At 44.1% G+C, this 15254-nt stretch overlaps 1 protein-coding gene across 6 annotated transcripts in view; it reads left to right on the top strand.

Annotated features, from left to right (window-relative positions):
* NSD3 (nuclear receptor binding SET domain protein 3) overlaps nt 1–15254 on the top strand; it is a 117754-nt gene that overhangs the window by 28006 nt on the left and 74494 nt on the right. For all 6 annotated transcript variants that reach the window (XM_073653947.1, XM_073653946.1, XM_073653944.1 and 3 more), the window contains exons 3-6: nt 6675–6837; nt 7171–7325; nt 10248–10793; nt 12739–12868. In XM_073653947.1, coding sequence (XP_073510048.1) covers nt 6675–6837; nt 7171–7325; nt 10248–10793; nt 12739–12868 — 994 coding nt within the window. The remainder of the gene's footprint in view (nt 1–6674; nt 6838–7170; nt 7326–10247; nt 10794–12738; nt 12869–15254) is intronic.

Genomic DNA, 15254 nt, shown 5'->3' with positions numbered 1-15254 from the left:
GCCAATGAGCGGGAAACGCGGTGCGGGTGGTACCCAGGTTGGGAGAGGAGGACTACAACTCCTCTCATCCGACTGCCGCTCCCTCTGCTGAGAGGAGCAGTAGTTCTCAGCAGGGCCGGGAACCACCGGCAGTGAAAAAATGAAAAAAAAAAAAAAACCTTCATACTCCCCTGTCCGGGGGCCCCCTGTATCTTCCTGGTCCCTGGCGATGTTGTCTTGCCGGCGTTATACTGCGGGGAGCGTGCTCGCTCCCAGCAGTATTCTGGCTAGATTACATGGGAGCCCCAGAAAAAAATTGACGCAGGGTCCCCCTGTAATCTAGCCAGTAAAGGCTAAGCAAACAGCTGTGGGCTGATATTAATAGCCAGGGAACAATGTTGTCTAATGACCCCTTCCCCGGCTACTAATATCAGCCCCCAGCGGTCGGCTTTCTCTCTGCTGGTTATAAAAATGGCTCTGTGCCCACAATCCGGACGTAGCAGCGCTTTGGACGCATATTTTTGCTGCGTCCAAAGCGTTGCATTCCATTGAACGTAGGTAAATCCTCATGTGTTAACTGAACCATACGGATTTACTACATTCAATACATTCTAGTGGTCAAATTTCTGTTGCGGAGACTAGCGACTCCGCAAGAGAATTTGACATGCTGTGGTCCCGAAAAACGTGCCGCGTGTCCACGGGTGATTCGCAGCCCCTGATGCACGCATAGTGGACATGGGATTTCTAGAGATCCCATCCACTATGCTGTAACATCTGGACGCTGCGGGTTTGACGCTGTATAAACACGCAGAGTCAAACCTGCAGCAGCTCCTGACCGTGGCCACGTACCCAAACTCTCCCGCATGTTAATTTCTGTAGTGGACACTCTAATCTCTGCTGCAGATTATGACTGATTGAAGTGTCATTATATGCGGTGGATTCACATGTACCGACAACAAAGGTACGACATTAGAGCACTTTGTTTTGGACGCAACAAAAATATTCTGTGTCCAAAGGGCTGCTGAGTGCTGATTGGGGGGACGTAGCAGCTAACAAAACAGCTGTGAGCTGTTAATAATGGCCAGGGACCATGTTTGCAAATGGCACCTTCCCAGGCTAGAAATAGCAGCTCACAGCAGCCGCATAAATTACATGAATAGAAATGCCAATGAGATTGGGTGTATGGGATCAGCTGACACCTAGCTCTTTTGTTTGGTTATGGCAAGGTGTCAATCAGACCTTTTCATGACCAAACTTAATTAAAGTAAAGAGTTAAATAAACACACTAACACAGAGCAAACACTTTATTTGAAATACAACAGACACATTATTTAATCATTTAAATTAACCAATATACTTACCCCAGTTCTGAAGGTAATCCAAGGGTTTAACAATGTCCCACCAAATAACTTTATTTAGCTCCAAAAAGCATTCATTGATGTACAAAAAACGCTTCAAAAACCGCGTGGAATTTCCGCAGCTTTTTCCCTGCCAAGGAGATGCAGAAATTCTCAGGAAATTTCTGGTTCAAATCCTGATTGTGTGCACATAGCCTTAGGGGTTCTTGCAGCAATAGCCAATTTCCTCACTTTACTGAGCAGAGTTGCAGCATGTCCCTCTTGCAGACTATCTCTTCTTGCCAGGTGCAGCGTGTGCTCAACACCGCACATGTGATGAATAGGAAAGAGGTGTAAAGCAGCTTCAACAAGATCATCTAATTGTAATGTAATATCTGTTTGTTCCTCCATTATTGGAACAGGACTGTGGCCTTCAATCTCCAACATACTGAATCTGAAATGTTCTTCTAGCTGCTATTCACTTTCATTATTCTCATTCATCAGTTTAATTCTACTTATGTTTGAAGCATTATCAGTTATAATAGCAAGAACCTGTTCTTTTTTGTTCTTAATCCTGCTTTCCTGTTCACTCCAGCAGTTCTGAGATGAGTGCAGGCATTCCTTCCCTGTGTGTTGTTTTTTTTTCCCCTTATCAGTAGAGGAGGAGCTTCACTACTAATCACGTACATAAACTACAGCACAGATTCATCTCAGCTAAAAGTCTAGACCCTTAGATCAGAAATAGGACAGACATTTATAGGACATTTCATAACTTTCCCAAATTCTTATGAAAAAATATTCCCCACAAACTGCATTGAACTACTGTACCCAATTTATTATATATTGTCGGAGTCGGTCCATTTTATACCGACTCCACCAAAATGGACACTGACTCCAAGACTCCGACTCCACAGCCCTGTCGAAAAAAGTCACATGGTGCTCCTTCCCTTCTAAGCCCAGTGGCCAAACAGAAGTTTTCAATGACTTATGGGATACCTCCGCATTCAGGAGACATTGAGGCATCTATTTTCTCTTATTACCCCTTGTAAAAAATGAAAAATTTGCAGTTTTGTTTTTTTTATTAACACTGCCCAGTTATATAAAATTATGTGAGGCACCTGTGGGTTCAAAATACTTAAAGGGAATCTGTCAACGGGTTTTTGCCATCCCATCTAAGAGCAACAAGATGTAGGGGCAGAGTCCCTGATTCCAGAGATGTATCACTTGCTGAGCTGCTTGCTGTCAATTTGATGAAATCCCTGTTTTATCTGCTGTAGATCTAGCAGAGCTCAGAATGCTGAGCTCTGTATAACCCCTCCCACACCACTGATTGGCTGCTTTCTGTGTGCATAAGTAGAAAGCTGCCAATCAGTGGTGGGGGCGGGGTTACATAGAGCTGGAGGACTACAGGGCAGCAGGTTTACTAGTCCTCTAATGACAATCTCCTGCTGATAAAACTGATTATATCAAAGTTACAGCATGCAGCCCAGTAAGGGACACATAAATAGAATCAGGGTTTCTGCCTCTACATTATGCTGCTCTCAGACTAGGTGGCAAAAACATTGGAGAAAGATTTACTTTATTAAAATACATCCTTAGATGAACCCATTGATTGGTATAGTTTCCAAAATAGGGTCACCATTGTGGTGCGTTTTTTTTTTTGCCGATCTACCAACTCGGGGTCTTTGCTAATGTGACATGGCATCAATAATCTGTTCAAGGTAAATTCGCACTCCATCACTTACGAGCCTGTTCGTGGGCCTAAACTGCAGTTTTTGACTACATATGGGGTATTTCTACGTTCGGGACACATTTTGAGGTCCATCCTCTATTACCGTGTGATCGGTCTCCCCGCGTCATAAATGTTTGTGAAACACATGTGGGGTAAAAATGGTCACTACACCCCCTAGATGAATTCATTAAGGGAAGGAGGGTACAGTTTCCAAAATGGAGTCACTTTTTGGCTAATTTCTGCTATTTTAGCACCTTGGGGGCTGTGCAAATTCAGCATGGTGACCATAATTTATTCTGGCCCAAATCTCTCTCCAAAAGTCAAATCCTTCTCTTCCAAGCCCCGCCACGTGTCAAGACAGTCATTTTCAACCACATGTGGGGTTTTGCGGTATTTGGGAGGTATCGCATAATTGTGTGGTTCATTTTGTCCAGTTGCGTTGAATTTGATTTGTGTATAGATTTATCTACTCCTTTTGCACATTGCTAAGTTTTGGGTTTGTTTACGTCTTCATCTGAAGTCTTATTTTTCCCTTCACTGGAGCTGTGTAAGGGCTTAGTTTCTGCAGGATGAGTTGATGTTTGCAGTTGTACAATTTTGGAGAGCATAATTTTTTTTTATATAGTTTTCATTTATTTCTATTTTTGTGAGTTGAGAAAAACAATAAACTATAGTTAAATAATGAACACAAGAGAAAATGCGAGTATATTGGCATAAAAAAACTTTATTCATGTATAAGATATACAAAAGCAGTGCATCAAACTAGCAATATCAAAAGTGTAAACATACGGGTATAGCAGCCATATATATCTGAGCTAGAAAAGAAAGGATAAGGGGGAGAGATGGAAATGTTTCCCCACAAGGCCCTAGTAAGAAACAGCCAGGGGATCAAGTGAACCTATAGCTTCATTGCAATTGTCATAAATCCTTGGATTAACGCAGTTAATTCCATAAGGAGACGACAAGCACTCACCCAGTATGCGAGGGCCCTGCTCAGGGGGGACCAGAGACAGAACAGGACGGTGGAAAGAAGGAGCCTCTACGCGCGTTTCGCTGGTATAGATAGCTTTCTCAAGAGGCATATAGGAAAGACCTGCAAGGACCTCTTAAATAAGCCCCCTCGGTGATCACACGTGTGATCATGTGATCGGCCAACATGGCCGATCACAGGTCGATGCTCACGGCGCATGCGTCAGGGCCGCCGACGCCTCCATGCCAACGCCCCATCCGTCATGACGTCGACGCATATCCGGGATAGCGGTGTGCACCAAACCCGGTGACGCGCCGAGGGCATAGAGACAGCTGAGCACGGCCACGGAGCACGAGGGACCCCGGCGCATGCGTGGATGCATGAAGACCAGAAAGAAGTAAGAATAAGTATGGTCACAGACTAAAATGTCCGCTTCTCACAGGATATATACATTTAATATTAATGGCACTTTTAAGGGGTCAAGGAGCCTCCAATAAGTGAACTCTTTCTAATTATTATATATCCAAAATAGGACTATAGAAATATATTAATCACCATAGAGACACATACACAAAGAAAAAACTACAGTGTTATGAAGGGGTGGAGTCATATAAGGGCGTCATCCATCTGATCCTTTTCCATATCGGCCAAAGACAAATCCGCAAACGTCGGCACCCACAGATGGAATAGGGCAAAAGAAGAGGTCCTTTTGATTTTACTAGTTTGATGCACTGCTTTTGTATATCTTATACATGAATAAAGTCTTTTTATGCCAATATACTCGCATTTTCTCTTGTGTTCATAAGTTTTTGAGTAGACACAAGTACGCGGTGATGGAGGATGAGTTGTTGCTTTTCCATACCCCCTACCCGCTACCTTTATGATGTGGACCGCAGTTTGTGTATTGATATAGTTAAATAATATAGTATTTTTTTTTTATAAAGGCTGAAGAGTGGAGTAAGACGTATGGTTTACATCTATCTAGATAGATATTATATTTCACATCTCCCAAGTATTTGGCGCCTGATGAGTTAATTTTTAAGTCCAAGTGGGTGTTATCATATGGTTATCACTGGAGGTGTGTACTTCTTCCTCCTGTATGACATTGCCCAATCATAAGCAGGCAGCAACTCTCAGGGTAAAGAAGAACATGCCCCCACCATAGCTTACAGCAGGTTTCTCAGGGTGTGAGATGTAATGACAGGCCGCACTGATCTCCTGGTCTAACCTCCTGCATGATTAGAAAGTGCTGTGAGTGGAGCACAAATGACTTAACACCATTCAGATACGGTCCCAGTAGTGCTTGTGCACATGGAGAGTGCAGAGCAGCTGAGTTTAGCTGTCACATTACAAATCCATCTATCATCTCTCCTCTCATAGCACTGTGGCCTCTGCTGTACTTCCCCTCCCTCACACTGTCTGTTTGGAACGGAGAACTCAAAAGTATTAGTAATAACACTTATGTCTGCTGTTCTCAAAGCAACTTGTACTCAATCTGCAGTGAGATCAGAGCAGGGTGTCACTATATGTCTCTACAGGAGCAGTCTGTTCTGGACTCCTCATATGTGAGATGTAATGACACCGTTCTCTGATCTCACTACAGCAGAGGTGACCTTGCCGTGAAAGGAGGAGAGCTGGTAGAAGGGTTTGTATTGTGAAACTACTAAACTCAGCTGTGCAGCCTCTTTTCCCACTGGGACCAAATCTGAAAAGTGTTGGTCATCTTACAAGGGCTGTGGAGTCGGAGTCGATGTCCATTTTGGTGAAGCTGGAGTCGGTATAAAATGGACCGACTCCTACTCCTAAAATATATAATAAATTGGGTTCAGTAGTTCAGTGCAGGATGTGCTGTAAATGTTCTCATAAGAATTTGGGAAAGTTATGAAATGTCCTATAAATGTCTGTTCTATTCCTGATGTAAGAATTTTGGCCTTTAGTTAAGATTAATCTGTGCTGCACTTAATGTACATGCTCAGTAGTGAGGCAGTGCTGTGGAGTCGGACGTCAGGGAAATTGAGGAGTCGGTGGTTTGGCTTACCGACTCCACAGCCCTGCATCTTACTCTATTCCCAGCACTTTCTAAATCATGCAGGAGGTTAGACCAGGAGATTAGGGCTGTTTGTCATTATATGTCTCACGCAGTGAGAAGTCTGAGCTGTAGTGGGGGCGTGTTCTATTTCTGCTGTGTTGCTGCCTGCTTATGATTGGTCAGCATCATACAGGGAGAAGAAATGCACGCCCACAGTGAAAACTGTCTGACAACACTCACTGGGACTTTACAAAAGTTAACTCATTAGGTGCCAAATACTCTGATTGCTACCGGTAATATAGTAGAAAAATGGTGTGTCCAGTTAAACATGAAAAATTTCCTTTTTTTTTCACATGAAACATTTTTACAGGAAAAATGTTTTTTTCTAATTTTTAGACTTTGTCTAAAAATAGTACATTATTCTTTACAATGTACTTTATCAACTTATTTTATAAATTGGTCCCCGGTACAGATGTTTTTTTTTTTTAACTCTTGCATGTTTTCCTGCTCCTCAAATCCATGTTGGATTATAGTCTTAGATATATTTCATCCCTGTAGGTATGTGTGATCAATTTTCTTAACTTTTTATGAAGTTATCAGTGATCTTAACAGTGCTTTGTTCGCCAGGTGCAGCATTTGCCCATCTCTCCGCTCCAGCCTGAGGTCAGGACGGGCGTTTGGTTTCAAGTGGGTGATTTAGTTTGGTCTAAAGTGGGAACGTACCCCTGGTGGCCCTGTATGGTGTCCTCTGACCCACAGCTCCGTGTGCACAGCAAAATCAACACCAGAGGTAAGAGATTGGGGGGGTGGGTTAGTAAATTATGCAGAAGTTGCAACCAGTTGATGGGTGGGTGTACTGAGCGTCGGACCCACATCGGTCTGATATTGATGACACAGGCAGCCGTATAAATTGAACCAAGATTGGAACGCAGTGCATGGACTGGCCGGTGGCTCTCCCGATCCAAGCGTGGCAGGAGGTCAGGAGAGACGCCGGCCAGTCCGTGTACTGCATTCTGATCTCAGTCCGATTTATATGGCCGTCTGACAGTGCCTTTAAGACAACTCCTTGCACTCCGTCTTAGCGGTGAGGACCGTTCTGACCTAACCCTTTCCTCTCCTCCAGGCGCTCGTGAATACCATGTCCAGTTTTTCAGCAATGAACCGGAGAGAGCCTGGGTGCACGAGAAACGTATGCGGGAGTATCGGGGACAGAAGCAGTACGAGCAGCTGCTGGCTGAAGACTCTGCCAAGGTTGTCAACCAGTCCGAGAGACTTAAGGTGCCTTATCTATTTTTTTTTTTTTTTTCAAGATACAGAAAAAAATAAATCCCCATAAATTATCCCAATTAAATCTTGTCCAAATTTTAGGATTATTATTATTCTTTTTAGACTATTTCACAGATCTGCTTTTTCATGCCAGCATATTTTTGCCAGGGCCCATTGCATAGGGCTATACTGTGATCTCTGTTTGGTAGGGGTCTAAGTGCTGCGGCCATGATAAGAAGATCAAAAAGCAATCCTCTGTGAAACAGATCAAAGGCATTAAACAGCACCCCCAATGCAGGACAAGTTGTACTTTTAGTGGTGACGTTTGCAAAAAAAAAAAATATATATGTATACATATATATATTTTGGGTTGTGTCGCCATTTTCCAAGACCCGTAACGTTTTCATTTTTCGGACGATGGAGCTGTGTGACAGCTTATTTTCTGCGGGGCGAGACAATGTTTTTATTGATACCATTTTGGGATAGATGTGACTTTTTGATCACTCGTTAGAGCATTTTTTGTGGTATTGCAGCAACCAAAAAACACGTAATTTTGGCGTTCTTTAATTTTTTTTCCTTTTTCGGTGTTTACCGATCAGGTTAATTATTTTTATATTTTGATGGCTTCACCCAACCAATAACCATGAGTGGAGAAAAAGTTTTTTTATCATCATTCATATTCTCTGAAACAAGGCAAAGAAAGGAAAAATTCTGCTGGGGTATGTAAACTTTTGAGCACAACTGTATGTATATATATATATATATATATTTTTTTTTTTAATTATTATCTTTATTTTAAATGGGGGAATAGGGTTGAACTTTTATGTTTGTTTGTTTTTATTTTTGGATTTTTTAAAACTTTTTTTTTTAGCTTCTCACTGTTCTTAGTAGTCCCCTTAGGGGACTTGAAGCTGTGATCATCTGATCACTTGTGCTATATACATACACACACGTGGTCAAAATTGTTGCTACCCCTCGTTTAATGAAAGAAAAACCCACGATGGTCACAGAAATAACTTGAATCTGACAAAAGTAATAATAAATTAAAAATCTATGAAAATGGACAAATGAAAGTCAGACATTGCTTTTCTGCTTCCACAGAATTTAAAAAAAAATTAAACTCATGAAATCGGCCTGGACAGAAATGATGGTTCTTCTTAACTTAATATTTTTTTGAACAACCTTTTGAGGCAATCACTGCAATCAAACGATTCCTGTAACTGTCAATGAGACTTCTGCACCTCTCGACAGGTATTTTGGCCACTCCTCATGAGTAAACTGCTCCAGTTGTCTCGTGTATGAAGGTTGCCTTTTCCAGGCGCCATGTTTCAGCTCTTTCCAAAGATGCTCAATAGGATTTAGGTCAGGGCTCATAGAAGCCACTTCAGAATAGTCCAATGTTTTCCTCTTAGCCATTCTTGGGTGTTTTTAGCTGTATGTTTGGGTCATTATCCTGTTACAAGACCCATGACCTGCGACTGAGACCAAGCTTTCTGACACTGGGCAGCACATTTCTCTCTAGAATCCCTTGCTAGTCTTGAGATTTCATTGTACCCTCCACAGATTCAAGACACCCTGTGCCAGATGCAGCAAAGCAGCCCCAGAACATAACAGAGCCTCCTCCATGTTTCACAGTAGGGACAGTGTTCTTTTCTTGATGTGCTTCATTTTTCCGTCTGTGAACATAGAGCTGATGTGCCTTGCCAAAAACTTCCATTTTTTGTCTCATCTGTCCATAGGACATTCTCCCAGAAGCTTTGTGGCTTGTCAACATGTAGTCTGGCAAATTTCAGTCACTCTTTTTATGATTTTTTTTTCAACAATGGTGTTCTCCTTGGTCGTCTCCCATGAAGTCCACTTTGGATCAAGCAACGACGGATGGTGCGATCTGACACTGATGTTCCTTGAGCTTGAAGTTCACCTTTAATCTCTTTAGAAGTTATCCTGGGCTCTTTTGTTACCATTCATATTATCCGTCTCTTTGATTTGTCATCAATTTTCCTCCTGCGGCCACATCCAGGGAGGTTGGCTACATACAGTCCCATGGATCTTAAATTTCTGAATAATATGTGCAACTGTAGTCACAGGAACATCAAGCTGCTTGGAGATGTTCTTATAACCTTTACCTTTTAACATGATTGTCTATAATTTTCTTTCTAATCTCCTGAGACAACTCTTTCCTTTGCTTCCTCTGGTCCATGTTGAGTGTGGTACACACCATGTCACCAAACAGCACAGTGAGTATCTGTAGCCCTATATACAGGCCACTGACTGATTACAAGATTGTAGACACCTGTGATGCTAATTAGTGGACACAACTTGATTTAACATGTCCCTTTTGTCACATTATTTTCAGGGGTACCGTCATTTCTGTCCAGGCCGATTTCATGAGTTTAATTATTTTATAAATTCGGTGGAAGCAGAAAAGCAATGTCTGACTTTCATTTGTCAATTTTCAAATTTTTAATGTATTATTACTTTTGTCAGATTCAAGTTATTTCTGTGACCATTGTTGGTTTTTCTTTCATTAAACGAGGGGTAGCAACAATTTTGACCACGTGTGTATAGTTAAAATCTTGGTCTCCTTTGAAGCCTGGCCCTCAGGCGGGGTTTCCAAGAGCCCCTTTAATAACAAGCACGGAGGTCTTCAACAGACGCCCTGCTGTAGCAACCCTGACAAGCCCCCATGCCGGCGCATGTTAAATGCCGCTCCAGCCGTGATTGTTAGAGGCATGTGCTGACTGTAACACACAGTCATCGCCTGAGGAGTATGGGACAGGCTCACCCACTGAGCCCGCTGCATACACCCGCTTCCAGCTTGCGCCGTACATATACAGCAGATGTCATGAAGTGGTTACAGGGGTGTTGCGGATGCTCGATAAACGTTCAGAGCAAGGAACCATATGAAATTTGCTATCATATTTTTGGTTTTAGATGCGGAAACCTCGCCCTCAGAAGGAGCGCATACAGTGGGACATCGGCATCGCCCACGCCGAGAAAGCCCTGCGGATGACACGGGAGGAGAGGATAGAACAGTACACCTTCATTTATGTGGACCCAGTGACCTCTCCTGAACCCAAAAAAACAGTAATCAGTAGCAAGAGGAGTCGAAGATCCACCTCTAGTAACGAGGCCGAACCTGCTCGTCCTAAAGAAGTCTCCTCTCCACCGTCAAGACACTCTGCCCCCGTACAGTCCCCTTCATCCAAGGACAATAAAGACTCCCTACCCGAAACTCGGAGGCAGAGCCAGAGGAAACAGGCTCAGGAAGAAGAACCGACGCCGCCCACGCCACCTCCAGTAAAGATTCCCTGGAAGACGGCAGCCGCCCGCAAGTCGCTCCCAGCCTCAGTTTTATTACACAAGGGCACAATTGACCTTCAGAAGTGCAACATGTCACCTGTGGTGAAAATAGAAAACGTCCTCGCTCTCCATAATGCATCTTCTGATGGTTTTGAACAGTTCATATACACAACCAAGGTAGGGTGAAGAAAAAAATCTCCATCATCTGTATTTACGGTGATGAAAAATGTATATTACAGCCTTTAACTTTTCTCCGGTGGGCCCCAAAGATCAAGTGTGTCGGCTGATCCTGCTTTACCCTAACATCTGCCTCGATTCATATTAATTGAACGGGTTGGGATACCCTCTCCCCATACATATTGAATAGTCGACCGGTACAGATTCCTTTTACCTTGGATGTAGCCCTATTCTAACATATGAGGGGTCTTCCAAATACCCTTGTACTAGCACTCCATGTATAGTGTTATCTATTGAGGCACACTGGCTCTCCGCCCAAAGGAAGTGGGGCTGGCCGGGAGCCTGAAGCCTGATGTGACCTAACTTGCCTCTGACAGCCGATTTAAAGCAGAGCTGCCGTCTTAATATGCCGCCGTAAGTAGGCTACATATTGCTGATCACAGGTCTTTACTTGTAAGTGCCAAAACTGCACAAAAATCTTTTTTTGTACTGTTTTGGCTCCTGGGAATTCGGTCCTGTAATATGCAATATGTAGGTGTAATATGCTGTTGCTTATGTTGGACAGCTGTAATGTCCGTCTGAGGTTGGCGGCTCAAATCTGCCCTCTCGAAGAGGGTTGGTACTAGCCACTGCCGTCTATCAATTCCTAGAAGATCCCTGGAATTAAACTCTTATACTAGGATCTAGACTTACTACAGAGTCCCTTGGGTTACATCAAAGGAGTAGCCGCTGGCCGGAGAAGTGAGTCTTGCGGCAGAATTCGTCGTATTAGCCTGGTCAGTAAGGGACAGAATCAGGATACTAAACGATGGTCAGAGGGATAGCTGCGATCAAATGCCAGTAAGTCAGTCAAGCTTGGGTAAAGTCAGGAGGGATTACAGAACGGATGAGTTCAGAAATGGAAATAAAGCTGTATAGGAGAACCAAATACAAGGTTCGGTCTGCAGGATGTTGCTATGTAATCTGAGAGTAGCATGATGTAGGGACAGAGACCCTGATTCCCGTGATATGTCAATTACTGTGATGCGTGTTGGTGTTTCAAGAAAATCACAGTTTTATCAGCAGGAGATTATCACTATTCTAGTTGTTCCATGCTTCCTAGTACTCCTGCTCTGTATAACCCCGCCCCCACCACTGGCAGCTTTCTACTTATGCACAGTATACATAGAAAGCAGCCAATCAGTGGTGTGGGAGGGGTTATACAGAGCTCCGCATTTGAGCTCTGCTAGATCTGCAGCTGAGTAAACAGGGATTCTATCAAAATGACAGTAAGCAGCCCTGCAAATGATACATGGCTGGAATCAGGGCCTGCCCCTACATCAGATGGGATAGCAAACACCTGGTGACAAATTCCCTTTAAATAGGGTGTTATGCTGCCCCATAGGTCGCAGCAGTCACGCACACACCCTGACTGGACCACACCACAAGTGTTACGATACTGGCATAGTACTGCTGGAAACCAGTGGCTGAAGGAGCACGAGCAGGAACAGCAAGCGGTAGTAGAAGTTCTTGAAGTTAGCAAAAGGAGTTGTAGGAAACAATCCGTAGATAGGTGAGAACAATCTAGGTAAGAATGTTCAGGAGCTTGGAGACTGGAAACTAGGCTAACAGCTAGACACAATACTCAAGCAATGAGTGAAAGGTCCATGTGGCTTTAATAGGCCCAAACAGGAAACAAGATGGATTCTGCAGGTTCAGAATCTGCCATCTTAGTAAAGGGCAATTGCAGAACACAACAGCAGCCTCCAGTGGTAAGGAGTGGGATTGCTGCACAATTATTAAACTGTGGAAGGACACCTGGAATCCTGACAACAAGTCACAGCCACACCAGTATTCTTGGCTAGACAGCGCCCAGTGATGCGGTCTTTAGGGAGGGTTCGACATATGTAGACGTCTTTCCTCTGTACATATGACCGGCATGTAATCTTCTATGTTTGTTTTCAAGGGAGTCGGTAACAAGACAGAAATCACAGTCAAAGCTCCAGAAAAGACATCTGTACCCTCCCCCAATTTGAAGGCGGAGAAAAGCTCAGCACAACACACGCCTGCTCCCGAAACCTCATCGGGGGCCACAGGTAGGCAAACTGCACGTGTCTGCCCCTAACACACACCTCCCTACTGCCAAAGTGAAAGGGGGAGGGGGGAAGAGACTGTTGAGCCCGCCGCCAAGATCTATAAACTAAACTAAACGGAGAGGGGGACATCCCCTTACCCCTCCAAAAAAAGAAAAAAAAAAGATCAGTATTTTCCCAAATCTGCGCTGTCACCCATTTTCACATTTTTTTGTTATATGCTGCTTTTTGTGCAATAAATGATACAAAGATGACGACGTTTGCATTGTTCAGTGGGTTTTCTGTTGTGTTTTACTCTGTGCAGACGAGATGGGGCTGCGTCCGCAGGTCTTTGTCATACCGCCTGGCTGATAACAGCAACCAATAGCATATACGTAGCCGGTATGAAATAAACCTGTAGGACATGACAATCCTGTATAGAAAGGTTTATTAGTCATAAGGTGGGGGGCTTATTCCTAATATAAAGGCAGCGATGAGGGTGAGAGATTGAGGAGAAAAACATGATCCACCCCCAGTACTGGAAAAGCTGATGTCAGCACAAAACACTTTCCTAATTTTCCATATGGGGCACATTTTACACAACTGATTCTCAGATCACCAACCCTCGTTCTTTAATAGAACTATTCACACATCGCTTTCACTTTTTTTTTATTTTTATGGACCCATATTGTCATTCCATTAAACTCAGTGCATGTCCTATTGTCATCTGTATCTGCGGATCAGACGGCACCATGTATGAGGCTCCGCTACCACTGGGCACGGTCTCCTGAATGTGCCCTTACACTGGCTGGGCTCTCGGGGCTTCATAGGTTTCACTAATCACATACTTGGTTGTGCCACAGATGACATTTATCGCCTATCCACAGGATACCTGACAGTTGTCTAATCTGTGGGGGTCCTAACAATCACTAGAGCTGGGGTCTCAACCACATCCCCTGGTTCCTCCTCACTGTCTGTACTCTGCCGCTCCCTTCATAGTCTGCAGGGCTGACACTCAGAATAGTTGTGTATAATTCAGTCATTGCCGTCTGGTAGTGATTGAGAGTATTAGGAGTTATGTGACAGCCGGCGCACTTACAGCGTACCTCCTGTGTAATATCAGAGCTTCGTGTAACCTTGCACCTTACAGCTCAGTGATTTGTACTGTGGACCTCTCTTTCCTAATTCACTTAAAGGGGTATATCCATTTCACGGTGTATCACTAGGATATGACGTCACTTAAAGATGTTGTCCACGACCCGGACACCCACTTTTCAATTACAATATTCCCCCATGTACTATAAAAACACCGGCCCCAGGGCTTGCGTGACATTATGTCACGTGAGCCCTGCAGCCAACCGGGCGAAGCTAAAGGGCCACTTCACTCTCACTTCCTTATGACGAAACTGCTGAAAGTGAGATGGAAGCTGCCACTGATTGGCTATAGGACTCACGTGACGTAACGTTACACAAGCCCTGGTGCTGAAGTGGCTGGAGCGGTTCCCGTACTGGAGGTGAGTGTAAGGTGTTGTTATTCTACATGGGTAACATTGTAATTAAGAAGGGGTTTCTGAGTAATGGTCAACCCCTTTAAAGGGGCTGTCTGGTCAAAACAAGTGGTAGGTGATAACCTACTGTGCTTGGTGTGGGTCGGCAGAACGGGTCATTTTTATCCCCTACAGGGAAGCTATATCCTCGTTACAAATGGAGGGGTAAGTCGGACGCCCGACCACCGCTACATTCATTTCCTATCCATAAAAAGCTGCCGCATAGGGAACGCATGGAGCTAAGGTCAACCATACCTAGCCGGAATAAAAGTGCCCCGTTTTTCTGATCAGTACAAGTCCCCCACCGATAACCAAATCACCACCCATCTTGTGACTGTGGGGGTCTCAGAGATCCTAGTGAGATGGGAACACCTCTTTAAAAAGAAGTCATAGTTCAGTGTATCCGACATAGCGGAGCCGCGGCCCGGTCACAGTCACTCTTTCTACTAGCCTCCTCGCTGACTCTGCACTTGCCTCTCCACCTCTTACCACACTCCTACCCCCGGCAGATTTCCTCAGCACAAGCTGCTTCTTGCCATGTGTGCCTGGAGTAAGCTCTGGGTAGATCCAGGAGCTCGTCCTTGGCCGCCGGCTGAAGGAGAGTGGGGTTGTAAGTGTCTATCGATTCATGTTGATGTGATGCATCTGGTTGGAGACTCCATACCTGGTTAAGTGTGAAAGAAGGGTCCTTCTGGCTGAAAGCTGAAGTCCGGACCCTGTGAAGGAAGGACCCGAAAGACTGAGGAGCAGAAAGGGATCCATTCCTATACATGATATCGAGGGTTACTACCGTAAGACTGATGGATAGTGTAATAGTGAAGGATAAAATCTCTCGTGGTCCATCATACGGTCTCATGACTAGT

Source organism: Phyllobates terribilis, unplaced genomic scaffold (genome assembly GCF_046119375.1).
Source record: "Phyllobates terribilis strain yellow unplaced genomic scaffold, ASM4611937v1 Scaffold_11__3_contigs__length_659146591, whole genome shotgun sequence".
NCBI classification, from domain to species: domain Eukaryota; kingdom Metazoa; phylum Chordata; class Amphibia; order Anura; family Dendrobatidae; genus Phyllobates; species Phyllobates terribilis.
Note: the sequence above shows the minus strand (reverse complement) of the source record. Positions and strands in the feature narration are given on the sequence as shown.